This window comes from Protopterus annectens, chromosome 5.part1 (genome assembly GCF_019279795.1).
Source record: "Protopterus annectens isolate FY-2018-M chromosome 5.part1, PAN1.0, whole genome shotgun sequence".
In the NCBI taxonomy this organism is placed as follows: domain Eukaryota; kingdom Metazoa; phylum Chordata; order Ceratodontiformes; family Protopteridae; genus Protopterus; species Protopterus annectens.
This window is the reverse complement of record NC_056736.1, coordinates 682,688,791-682,705,218: the sequence shown is the minus strand read 5'-3', so window position 1 is coordinate 682,705,218 and position 16,428 is coordinate 682,688,791. Positions and strand designations below refer to the sequence as shown.

Here is a 16,428-nt window from a genome sequence, read left to right as displayed (position 1 = left end):
TTTGTCATATTCCAAAATCAAAAGAAAGCAAAGCTCAGAAAGGGTCAATGTTCTGCACGTTGGCCCAAATTGAGAAGCTTTTCTATTTATGGCCATATAATTTCCTGGTAGATGGCTTGTGAGAAGACAAGAGAATCTGTCTTGTATCTTCTGAAATTGAATGAAGCCTGGCAATTAGGGGAAGTGGATTAGCCAAGCAGTCAAGTCTCCAGGACTGCAGTGAAGGATGAAGGTCCCCCGACAGGTGAATCAGAAGGTCCAGAACTGGGTCCAGGATCCATGGATCTTACAACAGATGGAGAAACTAAAACCAAATTTGTCGAGGCCAGTAGGGGGCTATGAGTACAACAGTCCTTCCCAGCGATTTTGCTTTCTGTAAAATTCTGGGTATTAATGGGAAGGGTGGAAATGCATAGAGATGACCCAGGGGCCAATCATTTGCATCTCTCTGGGGATGACTGGAGGTGGTATTAGGTCAAAGTAGCTTCTGCATTTTGAATTGATGTGGCTGGCAAAAAAGGCTGCAGCAAGGCTGGCCCCATTTGCAGAAAATCAAATCTGCAACTTGAGACCACTCGTGAGGGAGTAATATTGACCTGCTTAGCTTGTCTATCACGCTGGATTTCCCCAGGATGTGTTGCCAACAGAAAACGTGGGGACGACAACCCACTGCCAGACCCTGAGGGCAGTAACAGAGGGGGTAAGACTTGGCCAGACTGACATGTTGGTCTGAATTGCAATAGTCCCTAGAGGGAGAGTCCTACTGCAATGCCAAAAGTACCACTCTTTCTAGAACACTGATGTGCAGATGTGACTCTGTCCATGTGCTTTAGGCAGTCTTTCCCTGAAAATGCCCCCCCACCCTATCAGGGAAGCGTCCTTGGTCAGTGGCTACTGGAGGGGGAAGAACAAAGACAAACCACTACTGAAGGTCTCTCCTGCAAGAATCTGTGATAAGAATCATGTGGTGCATTGGTAGTTTCTGGCAAGATCACTGAGCAAAGATGAGCCATTGCAGAATTTGCATATGCATCCTTGCGAGTGGTATAGCCAGGATTGCTGCCGCCAAACCTAGCACCTTCAATACCTCCGCTGCAGTAGCTTTGACACCAGTGAGCTGACATTTTGGCGGAGAAGAGACTCTTTCGATAGGGAGACAAGAGTGGTAGTTGGTGTCCAACTCTGCTGCGATAAAAACAGTATGCTGCGATAACCGTATGCTGCGATAGCGATAAGACAGACTTTTTGTAGTGGATTGTAATGCCTAATTGATGGAGGAATGTCAGTGTACTGTGTTGCCTGAGCCAATTTATGCCTGGGGGTAGCAGTGAGGATGTCAGTGTACTGTGTTGCCCGAGCCAATTTATGCCTGGGGGTAGCAGTGAGCCAATAGTCTAGGTATGGAAACACCTGGAATCCTAGAAGTCTCAGGTGAGCTGTGACCACTGCCATGCATTTGGTGAACACACTGGGGGCTGTAGTGAGACCAAAGGGCAGGGCTCGAAACTGGTAATGATTGGCTCGCATATGATCTCTGGAGCATCTGTTCATCTTTGTGATGTGTCCTTGAGATCTAGAGCACATCCAATCACCTTTTCCTAAAGGGAAGAATGGACTGAAGCGTGACCATTCGGAACTTTTCTTTACAAAATGGTAGAGTCTGCCGAGGTCCAAGATAGAGTCCCTGGTTTTCTTTGGTACCAAAAAAGAAACTTAAGTTCCGAATCCGACTTGGGTCTGCTGGGACTGGTTGGATGACTTTCTAGCAATCTGTGGACCTCTACGATTGCTTGTTCCCAGAGATTGGGTGGAACATCTGGGATTCTCTTTATAGGAATGGGAGAGGAAAAACTCATGCTTTGTACCCAAGTATCCGATATTGTTTAGCCAGGCTTCTGGGTACAAAGACAAGTGAACCCAGACTGCCTCCAGAGCCGAACAGTCTGGCCCCCTTTCAGGGGCACTGGTAGGACTGACCAGAGAAATAACCCCTGCCATCCTGATATTGTGGATCCCCTTCTGCCATGGGACAGTGTCTTCTGTTATGACCCCATCCACTGCCTGTAGAAGGGGTTTCTCAATGAGTCCTGAAAGGCTGCCTAAGCTTTTTGGAACCACATTTTCCCTCCCCTAGGGCCCTTGGGGTAGGGCAAGTAGGGGTCGAAAAATGGACTCCAATGGCAGAGAAGGTCTTTCCTTCCTGCTCACACCTGGTTAAAGTTTCCTTTACTTTGGGCCCAAACAGTGATGAATCGAATAGGGTATTAATAAAGGAAGACTTAAAGGGTTCCACAAAGGAACTGACGCATCCAGGCTTGCCTTCGAAGAACAATGCCCGAACTAGCGGCTCTACTCTAGCCATCAGCTGCATAGGATGAAACAAGTTTACCACTGTTTAGGGTAGCAAGCAGGCCACTCCTGCAGCTACCATACCCTGGAGATATCTCCTAGCTCTTTCAGGAGGTCTCTCTGTAGTCTTGTAAAATGGGTTCAGTAGTTTAGTGATCGCAGACAAAAAGTCGCTGAACTAAATATGCACTTCCCAATGCTAGAATCTGTTAGGGGGAGGGATACAAGAATATGTCCGATACTTCTTTTGGTGGCTGCAGCTACCACCATGGCATCAGGCACACACTCCTTTTGTCAAAAATGGTTTGTCCACTGGAGCAGATGAATTTATTGGGTCTATGAGGGACAGGTTCCATGGCCTCTGGCAACTCCCACACCTTATGAGAGATCAGTTCCATGAGCTAGGTCACAAGGTGGAGACACCCAAGAAGTGGAAGGTTGAGACCCAAAAAGCTATGGACTCCTCAGTAGGGGTCTTGGGACTGCCAATCACCCCTCTAAGGATCTCTAGTATCTCTGCAAAGGAGATATCCTAAGAGGGGGATAGAGGGGACCCTTTGGATATCCTAAGAGGGGGATAGAGAGGACCCTTCGGACTCATCCAAGTCAGTGTCAGATGTCAGACTCCCGTGGGGAGTCTTAAGTGCCTCCTCTTAGTCTCTTCCTGGGCACCTCCTCAGTGGGGGATCTGGGGAGGTCTATGCTTAAGAGGGACCGGTAGCTGAAGCAGACAGGAGCTTGAGGGGAGAGGGAAAGTTGAACAGATGCAAATGTCTTTGAAGACAACACCCTCCTCATAGCATTGAAGACACCATAGCTCCGATGAGTGGATGGACCCGAGAGTACTGTCTGTTCCTCCTGCACTGAAACCCTAGGTTCAGAGCCTGAGGTAGGAGCTGAGCTCATTGGAGCAGAATCCAAGAGGAAGAGTGCTTTGGCTATCCTCCCCAGACCAGACAGGAGTGTCTGCTCCTAGAGCCCTCGGTCAGTGCAGAGGACAGAGTAGATTGAGCGGATAACACCAGTGCAGGTATCTGCTGCTCCAAGGGTTCAACCACCAATTTCCTTCGGGAGTAGACAAATCTGGTTCTATGGTCTTTGGTAGAGACGAGCTGGTTAGGGCCAACAATTTGGCAGGTCCTGGTGCCTGTAGGTGCTTCTGCACTAGCAGATCCATGTCCAAATTTGGAAGGCTGACAGAACTTAGCAGAGTGCACCGAAGGTGCTGACTGGAGCAAAGGTGAAGGAACTTCAGAGACCGGCTCCAATACAGAGAGCTGGCTCCGAATGGCTCCAATACAGAGAGCTGGCTCCGAATCAAAGGTAGTGTGTTCGATGACTGAAACAGATGACCCTCCTAAAAATCTTAGCCCTTGAGACCTTATGGGAGGATTTGGAGGATGTTCTAGTACCCTCATGGCTACTCAAAACTTCAGAAAAAGGATTGCTATAGCAATCCCCTGTCAATAAAGTTCTCTCCTCTCCAAGAGGACTCTTGGAGTGGCAAATGCTGCAGGTGTCTTGGAGGTGTTTAGCCCCCAGACAATAGATACATTGAATGTGTCCAGTCAGTGATGGACATTCTGCCCACAATCTGGGCATTTTTTGAACCCCGATTTAGGATGGGATTTCTCCTCAGACATCTTTAAAAGAAACAGTAAACTGCAAAAAGGTCAATTAGTAAAGTCCTTAATGACTGAAAGATCCACAAGCAACTAAGCCCAATCCGGGCACTATCTAGAACAGTATTATATAGATAATATAGGGCCAAGTCGTCCACAGAAAAAGCCTATTATAAAGATTAATAGAAAAAAAAAAAAAGGGCTAAAGGCCCACACAAAGCCAACAAGGCCCTAAACCTATTAAGTATTTAACTATAGAGTAAAAAGACCCAATACTAACACACTTAAAACAAGAAAACTTTATAGACTTGGTTAATTTTTCCCAGAAAATGGTCAGAGCTAGCTGGATCAGAGCTCTCTTGCCATGGCAAACTAGATCGGAGGTAATTCCATGAGTGTATTGTGGGTTAAAGGGCTTTGTCTCAAGCCACTGGCAAACCTTGAGCTTGCTATCCAGTGTCGGAGTAGAGGATCGGCTCCAAACCCAGTGAGAATAAACTAGGAGATTTAACAACTTCAAAAGGTTCCAACTCAAGATTCAATAAGAAAACCTAAAAACCTCCTTCCTGACCAGAATCTGCAAAATCCCTCTAAAGACTTTCCAAGATAATCAGTTCCCCCTCAGTGTTCAAACACCTCAGATTTGTAAAAAGATTGATCCATGCTGGTCTCAAGACATGGTCACAGCAGAGAAGTCTGATGTAGATGCCAAATGACATACAGATCCATACCCATTTCTAAAGGGACATCCAGTGAAAGCAGATATTTCAGCCTTCTTACCTAGGAGTATCTCAGGGTTAAAAGTTTTACCATGTTACCCTGGGCCAACTGTTTTAAGCAGCTGGACAACAAAATGTCCAGGGAAGACAAACAGCTTTTACACATCTTACAGTAAAAGAGATGTAGTCTGGGGGAAGCACACAGTAAAGACATTGAATCCTTATAGGGACTCAAACTCCCACAATGACATTTTCCCTTCTGGGATGACTAACTCTAGGTAGGTAAGCAAAATACAAGACTGAAAAGAAACCCCAATGTGGCACTTACCAGATGTAATCTAATTGAGATCACAACGTTCTGGAAGGTAAATGGGATCAGGGGGGTAAACACCTTAGTCCATGTCAAAATGACTGCTTGCCATTTCTTAAACATCCATTAACCTGCATTTTGAGGCTACTGAAATTTGGATAAATGTTAGAGAATCTGGAAGAGGGGGTTGAAAAGTCTTGAGATTCCCTTATCAAACTTGCCCTTCATCACATGACTTTGATCACTGCTGCAGAAGAGGGGCCAAAAACTATCCAAGAAAATATATAGTTTTTTTTTTTTTTTAAACATCTGGGGTGGTTCTGAGAATGCAGCCAGACAAACCCCAAAACAGTACCAGTGGCTATAGCCCTGAAGTAACAGTCACAGATGAAGTTAGTGACTTTAACATAATTTAAAATTGTTCTGTCACAAAATAGGCAAAACATGCCTCAGAACGCCAGGAGAGCCAAATCCCTAAAAAATAGCTGCAGCAGCTTATATTTCTCCATACTTGCCTTTTTAGGGAAAGCTAGCTACCAGAAGACTGCAGGAATTAACATCCTCGAAAGCTGAGAGCTGGAGTAGTAAGTTCTGGAAATTACATCTGTAACTACGAGTTGGGGTACTAAGTCCCCACATTCTCCCACTGAAACCACAGATATTAGGAATAGTCTCAAAGAACCTCCTCCCAAAATAGGGAGAGCCAAAACTGAGGTTAGAGTCTCAATTAGAAAATTCAGAAAACTCTATACCTGTCCATCTCATGGTCAGGTTTGAGTTGAGATCTTTTCAGCAAAATAATCAATAGCTTGAATTAAAGCACTAGCCAGACCCAGAGTTTTTTTCTTTAACTGAAAAAAATGGGGCCAACAGTGTTAATGGAACTCCCCCAGGGTGGGCACAATTTCCTAGCCACCCCTCCCAGGATTGTCAAGTGATCTCTCATGCCCATGGAGGGAACGAACAGCCACACAGGACATGGCTAACCTCCAGTCCATAGGAGCAGCTGTAGGTGATGCATCAGAGATGCCAGGGCAAGAGGTAGTGGTCTAACAACAAGTGGCCACAGCAGAGTCACCTACTTGCCACCACAGCAGGCTAGCAGTTTGCCTCAGCAGCATGTTTGCTTAGCTTCTCTTTGTGGTGGGTGAGTGGGACAGTTTGTTCCATGGTCCCAAGACAACTGTTCCCTTTCCTTGGTGGGGGGACTAGCAGCAAGTGCTGGTAAAAATTCAGACCACTCAGCCAGCCCCCAATACAATCCCACCCCCCCCCCCCGTAAGAAAGTGCTCTTGTTTTAACACAGTAGTCTTGTGCCAGTGTTAAAACCACTAGGTTTAAAATAACTTCCCCGAAAAGGAAAGTTTCTTCGAAAGGGAACTCGAATAGCACAAGCTAAATTGATCTTTGAAAGCCTAAAGAGTGTACTCTTCAGCAGGAAAGCTCTGAAGGGCATGCGCTGAAGTTTTGAAAGCCAGCCAGCTGTTTCCTCCTTGGCACATAACCCATAGTATAGCTAAGGTTACTGCAGCAGATACAATACTCAGTTTTAGATTTAATGTTGTAATTAGACTTCATGGATTGCATTTCAGCAAGACAGCAGGATGGAGCCAAGGAAGTAGACACCAATTACTTGGTAGTTAAGATAGGCTAAATGAGCTCTGGCAATGTGTCAAACATTTTCTTCACTGCCAGAAAAATGGCATGAGAACTCAGGGGAGGCTGGATTCAACCACACCATGACAGAAAGTAGTTGTCTCATTTGAGGTGGACCTACCTGAAAATACTAGTTAACTAACGAAAGTAAAAATCAGTAGCAACAAATAGTCAGGGGAATGTGCCCATCTGCAGGCTAGGTTTTTCTATAAGCATCCCATATTATTGCCTTTCAGTTGTGCACCAATCTTTTTGTACAGTTTTAAGTTGATTAAACCTTTAAACTTCTGCAGATCTTCGGCACACTGCATGAAACATTTACACTGAGCTATATGGCATATGACAAGATCCCAAGAAAGCAGATTTGACAGTCCTGCAGTGGTGTGAAATCAGGAACATTGGTAGAATTAGTGCAAGCGATACAAGAGAACCAAATGACATGTATGACCAGTGTAGAGTCTCAGAGGGACTCCCAGGGGGAGTGGTGTGCATCAAGGTTCAGCTCTTGAGCCCTATGAACAAAATTAGTAAACTGGTCAAAGAAATTCTTGTAGGGAAACCATAGCATTACAGGCAGATGGAGCATTCAGTTTTGCATTCCATTCCCCAGTCCTTCTCTGAAGGCACATGGGATGAAAAAGTTGTAAATGGAAGCAAAATGAGAGATCAGATGCTGAGAATTGAGAGAAGGGAAGATAGTTAACAGCATCAAGTACCTGGAAGTCTGAATAGGTAAAAGCTGGTATTAGAGGGGCTGCAGTGAACCACCCAAGAGTGTTGATGTAGAATGCCACAAAGTGAAATGTAAGCTGTACAAAACAGTGGTGCAACCAGTACTACTGTATGGTACAGTATCCTGGGTGTAAAGGAGTGGCAGTGAATTGACAGATTCCAACAGGGTGTGGTGTCTCAAAAGGAAATTGGAATCCAAGTAGGCCTAAGTGCAGTGGTCCTGCCACTCAAGTGGCAGGAACTAGTGCTGTAGCAGATTAGTTTAAAGCAATTCCAATACCCAGCAAATTTGCTGGGTCTTCAAAATAAGGAGTTTGCAAAAAGGCTTCACACCTTTTGCACTGGTGTCATTTTAATAAGCCATAGGCAGGACGGGAGAAAGCCTAGCCTCAAAGGGTATCCACTAGGGAAACTACAGCGTGAAGTAGACAATACTTAAAATGCCCAGAACTTAACTGACAAGCTTCCCAACACCACATACTTCCCCAAGCTTCCCAACACCACATACTTGTTTTCCCCAAGCACAGCATAAGGGTACAATGTGAGCATAAGGGTACAATGTGCAGTCCAGTCTATGTAGTGACAGCAAAATAGCCTTAAAATTTATAAAACATGCAACACTGATGTGATTGGCAAGCCATAGATCTAGCCATGGAACTGAATAAATAGCATCCAGTGTGCTAGCTGTGCTTACATTTCAAGGTGGAATTAGTCATCCATGACATTTTGTAGTATCCACACCATTTTAAGCACTGTTGCCATTCTTTAATAGCACATTGAGTAGTTACCACTAGGTACTTGGACATTCATACCCAATAAACTATTGCAACTATTTGTTCACGTAATTAGGAAACCTAGATCCCCAAAGCTGCAAGAAGTTCTATTCCATATACTAACACTATTATACACATGCATAATATGTATCCCATGAGTCTCATACCATTAAATACAATACGCATCCTACACATCTGATGGATCTCTCAGACCCCATCTCTACATCATACATCTATACATCATATATCTATAGATATTTATATCATAATATACAGTACATCTATTTATATAACACACATTGAATTGGACTTTCATTTCAATGAAACCCACTTAGCTGAGACCACTTCTCTGAAAAACAAACATTCAAGTGAAACCAGACTGTTGAACACCTCTGTGAAAGGAACCACCTTAAGCGGATTAAAATTAAATCACCAAGTGCTTACTTAAATATACCAATTCCAGGATTGCACTACACTGAGAAAGGGCAAAGCTCAACATGGTGATGAAGTGGTTCCTTTCACAGGGAAATGTTTTGCTATATATGCGCACATAGCCTGTATACAAGTGTGCAAAGCTATTAGACACCTGGTTTAGATCAAAACAGACCTTGGCAGATGTAGAGGAACTGAACGCATACATTTGTCAGCTTGCTTTCCAACTGAGGAACCACAGACAGCAGGCACACCAAATATGCTCCATTTTTCCAAAAGACAAAATTAGTCAACACCCCATTCAAGTAAGACGATTCAGCTTTAAAGTTTTCGAAATACCAGAAGATACTACTACTAGGCAATAAAGTAGTCAAGATGAGGCACTTTGAGCACCCAAGGTGAGATGGCTACTGGCTAAAGATAGGGCAATTATGACACTAGGTTATCACTTGTGCAAGTACATCTGTATGACTTGGTATTCAGACATCTCCAGACTAACAACTAACAAGTCTTCTCTTGTGAAAACAAAGATGAAAGACCAGAACCCCTAGATGCAACAGCGTGGATCTGGATGCAATGTGTTATCAATAAGATGGCAGAATGGACCAAACATTTAGAGAGATCATATTGAAGAGTTGTGTAATAGTTCTTGCATCAAGAAATGTTAACCAGTTTTGTATGATTGTAACCAATTGCATTGTTGGGGTGTTGCATGAAGTTGACATATGCAGGTTACCACAAGCTTAAACACCCAAACCAGTTTTGTATGATTGTAACCAATTGCATTGTTGGGGTGTTGCATGAAGTTGACATATGCAGGTTACCACAAGCTTAAACACCCAAATAAAGTGCCTAGAATCTGTAGGCAATTAGTTATGCACAACGGCAAAGACCTTACCAACCCAAGTTTAGTTGTAATTTGAAGAATTGGTACACAGAATTTTAGTGTTAATCTCAAAGCAATGCCAGACATTTTACTCATTTGGGATGGAGACTAAAGAATAAAATGGTGGTTTGTTTGTATTTTTCCACCAAGCCAGTCTGGTTTAAGATTTAAATTGTTGCATTTTAAAAGGAATTTTAAGAGTTTTTGGACCAATTGCAAATTCAAAGGCTTTTACCAGAAAAACCGCTTGCTCTGAGTTTTCAGTCTGGAAACCTTGCTCATTGAATCCTACTTATTAAAGCTTAGCATCTTTGTAGATTTACAAACACGCAGCTGCTTTATGGTGTCCAGATCATTCAAGTCTTGCTTCTTTTAGCAACTTACCAGCCAATAAGCAGCATAGAAAATGACACCAATTCTTAAGTCTGATGTCCTGCAGTACAGTTTTCTATTTTTATTTATGATGTTGAGGGGTATGGAGTGAAATGCCATGGTGCAGACAGGAAAATTCACAGTTGTCCATTAATATTCCACTATACTGAAATAGTGCTAATTGGCAATTCACATTTACTTTAAAGCAAAATTACTTAGCAGGATTATAGCTCAACAATTCTGGGTTTGTGCGCAATTGTATTTGTAGTCTTTCCATAAAATCACACTAAATACTGACTAGTGTGTTTTACTGCTCTCCTTGTATCAAGTAGTATTAACATGTTCTTTATAATGGAGCATTTTCCATTTGACCACACTGAAAGCATAACCCTGCCAAGTCAGGCTAGCTGTATAGATGCTTGGAAGGAAAGTGAATATGCTTTGTCATGTGACTAGTCTGGCCAGCCGCAGATTTAAGTATACCCTTAACAAGCAATCTGCTACAATAGTGTAGATAAGCACACTCTATGAGCACTAAGATCACAGATTTAGAACTAAAACTTAGAGTTTACAATACACTAAAGCACTAGGAACACATTTTTTAAATGGTTTCAAATGTTGCCGCTGTCTATGGAAGTATTTTCCCCTTTTCAAAACTGTAGAGAACATTAAGGGTGGAGTAATTTAAAGTAGGTGAGTGGCAGCAGCATAAAGCACAAATGCAAAACAGAGCAAAGCAAGGATAAAGTCAGATGTGTATAACATACAAACTTGTTTTGGAGTTTGGGCACAAGTGTGCTGGTTCAACTGGCTATAAAACATCCATTTTTTTTTTTACTTTACAGGAGTAAGAAAGCTGCCTAACCAACTCTGTCCCGGGCTAAATTCCAGCATATCCAGTGTCCACTACCCAGATACCCTCCACCTCAGCAACCTTATGACTTTCTGCCTATCCAGTGGAGCAACCTTATGACTTTCTGCCTATCCAGTGGACACCATTAAGAAGCCTGCTAAGCCACCAAGTTTTGTATTTCATGAATTGAGAAAGTTTGCAAGCCGCACCAGTTTGAAGAGTTTAGACCAAACATGACATTTTTAGCAATAATCATAACAAAAAAGCAGTAACAAAAAGCAATATTTCAGATCTAGATAACCTCCCAAGAACTCAACCTCTTGTATCAAATACAGGGAGCTCATTTACAGTCTTATCCTCTGCTTTCTTGTGGGCACTTCTAGCAATGTCAGAATGATTAGTAGACCTACAAGCAGATTTTTCACCAAAAGGTACATCCCACGGCCATCGCCAAATCCACAACACGGGAAGCAGAATCCGATCCCAACTGCACAAGTTAAGTCACGGCCAGTGAAAAGTGCTCATCTGCCTTGTTCCCTTCACTTTACAACCATGGAGTATTTTGTTCAAACTACAACCATCAGTTCTACATGCTAGTAGGCCCTCCTTTAGGACAATTGCCATAGACTTTTGAAAAGTGATACCTTTTAGATTCCAAACTTGAGACATCCATTAACCATATTATCACTGGTCAGCATCAAAAGTGTATGCACCCTTAAAGTTTTGAAGCATTTCTCATATGAAACCTCTAGCATTAGACAACCCCATTTGCCATTGCACAGCAGACTTTCATACGAAACCTCTTATCAGTACACAGCTTGCACAGAGACTTTGGACAAGGTCCTAACTGTCCTATTGATGTAGCCTCAAAAGCCATGTTCTGATAAACATGCTCTCCCCTTTTCTTGTCTGAAAACTATAACCCAACATGGGGGACAAACACCATTTTCCATCATTACAGTGCAGTTACATACTACTGGTGTCTCCCAGCTAATGTAGAGTCAGTGTTAACAGGTAGCACTTTGCAGCTAGAGCAAACCAAGAGGCTACAACTATTTTGCCACACCAGGTACTTCTATTTTCCGTTGCAGATACTGCAGTATAGTATTCTTGTGCGCTACATCTTTTAGGCACAATGTACTGCCAGAGTTTAACTGGCAGCTCAGGTGATGTAGAAAAACCCCATAGCAGTTCTGAAGAAATTATATTCAGGACAGATTTCCCCCCTGAAGAGATGCCATTGGCCTAGTGATACCAATTGTGAAAATAATTTGAGCAACCCATCCTAAAGACCACTTTCAGTACCACATCCCTCCATTTATGCCCTAAGATAGTTTCATAGTCAGTGCCATGACAGCCATTTACTGCACTCAAGTACCCCAGAATGTTTTTCCCCAACCTAGATCTGTGCCTGATGTATAAAGCCCCAACCCGGCATTAATGGACATGCTACACCTCAGAAAATCCAAATCCCATCGAGCTACACGCTCGAGAGACTTTAACCTCAGCACTGAAATAAATAGAACATGCTAGAGGGACAGATTCATAACCCAGAGGCTCCCTTCACTCTGGAATAAAATCCCAGTCCAGGTTTCCCACCTGGACTCAAGAGGAATCTTGATGAGTGGATGGGAGATCGTAGGTTTACCCCGGGTATCACTTGTGTCACTGTTAGACAGAGGCACAGTATACTAACCTTGAAAAAGGGCATAGCAAAATTAATTTAAAATGGGTGGCGAAAGTCAAACACACTGGCTAGGCTTATAAATGCCCTAGGGAAGATAGCCTGGTATGAACCTAGAGAATTACCTAGTATGAACCTAGAGAATTACCTACAGTTTCACATCTGTTCCCACCTACAACATTTACATCCTAGCTCACTTCCTCAGTGCATGCCATATTGGGGATCAAATTAAGTCTTAATATTTTGCCTCTCATTTGACTGAGATGGAAAGTACTTTATGGGCTTGAAACAAAAAGCCAAGAGATCCTAGAACTATTCAGCCAAATTTTGGGCCTTTCTGACCGCAACTGTCAAAATTTCCCCCTTCCCTGGGGCGCTTTATATCTGAAGTAAACTTGGTAAGTAATTAGTACCAATGTTGTAAGTTTTGATTTCCATATCAGAAAGTTACATCCTAGCTCTCAAGGATGAAGGTGAAAGGAGAGAAGACCTAAACTAAGAGGTTCTCAGCTACTTCAACTTCTTAGATGGTGCAACAAGTGTGGAGTCACTCCAAAAATTTTGCAGGAGGATTTTCAGACTCACTTTGGGACTGATTTGACAAAATGGGCTAGGGCAACATATCAATGCCTCCACAACACATCAGCTTTCCTAATAAACAAGCCACTCTTGCATGCTCCCTCATGAAGTGTTAGTGCTAGTAATTATTGCACTGCTTGCAGGTTTGGTTGAGTAAAGCTTCATGGCAAGATTAGTCTACACATGTTTACTCATAGTGGTCCTATTAAGGGTTAGACCAGTTCAGAATTATGGCTGAAGCCACCCACTCCAGTGAAATAGCTCAGTTCTGTGCCTTAACTATTCTTTTAGCCTCCTTTTAACATATTCCCACAAAAGGGACAACACCCCATAGCAAATTCCCTGAGAGCTACTAATAGTAGTTTTGTTGGTTAGCACTAGCTTTTCATACTTTATTACGAAGATTCCAAAAGGGTTACTGCCATACAGCACATTCAGCACTACTCCTGTATGCATTATTGCAGAGATCATGCCTCAATCTACTGCTCCTTCACTTTACCACAGACATTTCCCCATTCCTGGCTACAATAATGCAACTTTCTCAGTCTGCAGATTTGTTTTAAAAATTCTATCCTCAATTAGACTTCAGTGATCCACTTCAGGACCAAAACCATTTGGAAGCTGGTTGCTATAATATGCAAGTACCAGGACCACTTGAATAAGTCTGGCAAATAGACAGCTTTAATATCTAGGGTAATAAAGCCAACAGCACATAGTTCATTAGCTCCCCCAGGGTCTTGTACATTTTTTTCTGTACTGTTATGTACAAGTTCTCCCATTATAGCAAAGCCATCCATAATCTGACCGAATGGAAGTCCAGATTTATAACAGACTTTCAAAAGGAACATTGTTGCATTGGCAAATTTTCCAGCTTTTCCAGCTTATTCATACTTTTGTACCACTACAGATATACAAGACCAGAAGAGAAAAATTATACATTTAGCTCATAACATACTTCCCTACATTTCATAAACAGCATTTTGCACCTTTATCTTTGAGTGCAAATGTTAACATTGTTAGGATTACACAAACTAAAGTAGTTGCCACCTTCCCCATTTCTTATACCACAAAGCCCCTTAGGACAGTACGGGCCCCCACACACAGGACAGTTACCTGCACAAAATGTTTTAAACAAAAAGGTAGTTATATCACCTTCAAGGCAAATAACTAAACAATTGGTCTTTGCCTTTGACACCAAGGCATAAAAGGCCCTTCTAATTTCTGCTGCATTTTATGTTTAGTTAAAAGTACACCAGGTGATACATAGTATTAAACTTGGAATATAAAGCAAGAGGAAGCGCAGCTTCGACAGAAAGTGTCAGGGGAGGAGTAAAGCTGTGCTAGTCAAATGTAAAGCAATATTCTCAGCATTTAGAGGAAAATTGCAAACAGGTATTTTCACGCATTCAGTAGGGATTTTAGACATTTACCCAAGGGACTAAAAGTTACAGTCTACCGGGACTGTCGGTTGCAACGTACAGCAAGTGGGCAAGACGTGGGACACAAACAGCAGCTTCAATTAGGAAGCTCACAACATAGTGAATATGCTTATGCACAGTTATGGTAACTTGGTATGACCGCATATTTACGGTGAATATTTGTTAGAAGCCTCAATGCAGGAGAAAAGGTAGAAATGAGTCCCCGGGTCAGTCAAGAGGAAGGCCGTTACCCGGTCTTGAATAAAACAATCCCATTAAGAGGCACAAAGAAGCTCTACAGGCTTAATACGTCAGAAGGACTAATGCATTTTTAAACTTCCTGAACCATGGAGCATTAAATATATTTGCACAAGAGAGCTAAATATAGATCAGTGTTAATTAGGCACAACTAATGTGAACTGGAAAATATTAGGCTGACGACTACTACACCTGCTTGCAAGGCTGTCTGTACTGTTCGTTTGCATTCAGAACTCCTAGCACACTCCTGGCTGGTGCTTGGGATATTCGGTGCTCGCCCAAAATTGGTGCGCTATTTTTGTAAAACTCGGAGGATTGTAGATAAGCAGGCATGGCTTTATTAGACACCAGATAAGAATTATTCCGGAGCATTCTTCAAAATATCCTAAAAAAACATAAATGAAAAATTGTAAACACGGTTATGAACGAGCAGCTTTGTATTGTTCGTAAGATCATGACAGCGGCTTTCTATATTAAAAAAAACTTTTACATTTGCAATCTAGGGCTTGCAAAATATGGAGCAAGGGTTATTATACTAACTTAAAAAAACACCCCCAACTGCTCAGTTCAGATGAAAAATACTGAAACAGATATACACGGTACATTCTACGTGCTTATTGGTTCTACTCGTACCTGCTACTAATAAGCCAAAAATAATTTCTTCTCTTAAAACAGCAAACAATTGCTAAAATGCACAAAACGTAGCAACTATACACGGCTTTACACGCCTATGTACTAGAGTAGGGAAGCTATTGTCCCATTTAAAAAGCACCAGGTAATACTAATAACCTTAACTAGACAACAGAGTTTTCACTAGCGCTGCTGCCTCTGAAGGGGGCTTGTGCGCTCCTTCTTACTATAATTACTTTCAATCAGCCGCGTCTGTTGAATGTATCCAATGGGAGCCCCAAGCTCTCCCGCAGACATTGGCTGCTGTGGCAACCGAGTCCGCGTGCTCCTGCGCGCCTAGCTCGCCGGGGAGACAGTCGCTTATTAATTAATGACGTCAGGCGGATCTCGGGCTCGCTCTGAAGAGTTAGGAAAAATAATAAGTGAGGTAAGACTGCTCGTGTTATGCAGAACAAAAATTATATATATATATATATATATATATATATATTTGTTGTAGGATGTTAGTACTGAACAGGGAACCCTAGAAGTTAAACTTGACATACATTTCAGCTGTCCCTGATAATGACTCAGATTTTAGCTCTGTCATTCCTGATCCCTTCTAAAACCTGTCTTTTGCAGAAAAAAAGTGGTGAGTTACACTTAATAATGACAATAATTAGAGTTAAGACACTTGTTTAACTTCAGAAAAATGCACATTAATTCACATTCTCTTATTCAAAGTCTCAATATGAGTCATATTACTAATATTTTAGAAGTGTCCCTGATTATTTCTGGATTTTCCCTGATTGTGTTGAGATTTGCCCTTGATTGGTTAAGAGCTAAATATGATGCAATGCAATTATTTTCTGTACAATTACGTTTAGCCTCATATATAGGTTGGATTTGCAACCACTTCAAAGGGACGGTCTATTTTAAAACCGAAGTTCTCGTATTGACTCATATGGTATGACTAAAAGGTGATATACCTCTTTACCCCTTAGCACGAGAATTCTGGCCAGTGTCAAAAATAATGGAGGAAGAAGTCCAAAGATCAAAGATAGATTTTATATATTGCACTTTTAAATTTAGAAAGTTACTAAACAGATTTTGTATTCCCGTGCAATTCCTGAAGAATATAGACGCCTAAATTCAAATGTCTGTCACTATTTACTT

The 16,428-nt window shown here is 42.1% G+C and overlaps 1 protein-coding gene across 2 annotated transcripts in view; it reads right to left on the bottom strand.

Annotated features, from left to right (window-relative positions):
* Positions 1 to 15,535, bottom strand: part of CCNA1 (cyclin A1) — a 116,790-nt gene extending 101,255 nt beyond the window's left edge. The window contains exons 1-2 of one of the 2 annotated variants that reach the window (XM_044073300.1): positions 15,277 to 15,535; positions 14,836 to 15,028 (exon numbers count right to left, since the gene is read on the bottom strand). In XM_044073300.1, coding sequence (XP_043929235.1) covers positions 14,836 to 15,015 — 180 coding nt within the window. In that variant the 5' untranslated portion in view covers positions 15,016 to 15,028; positions 15,277 to 15,535. Of the gene's footprint in view, positions 1 to 14,835; positions 15,029 to 15,183; positions 15,246 to 15,276 lie in introns of those variants that run through there. The other variant, XM_044073302.1, reaches the window with a different exon arrangement.
* Positions 15,536 to 16,428: the final 893 nt, after the last annotated feature.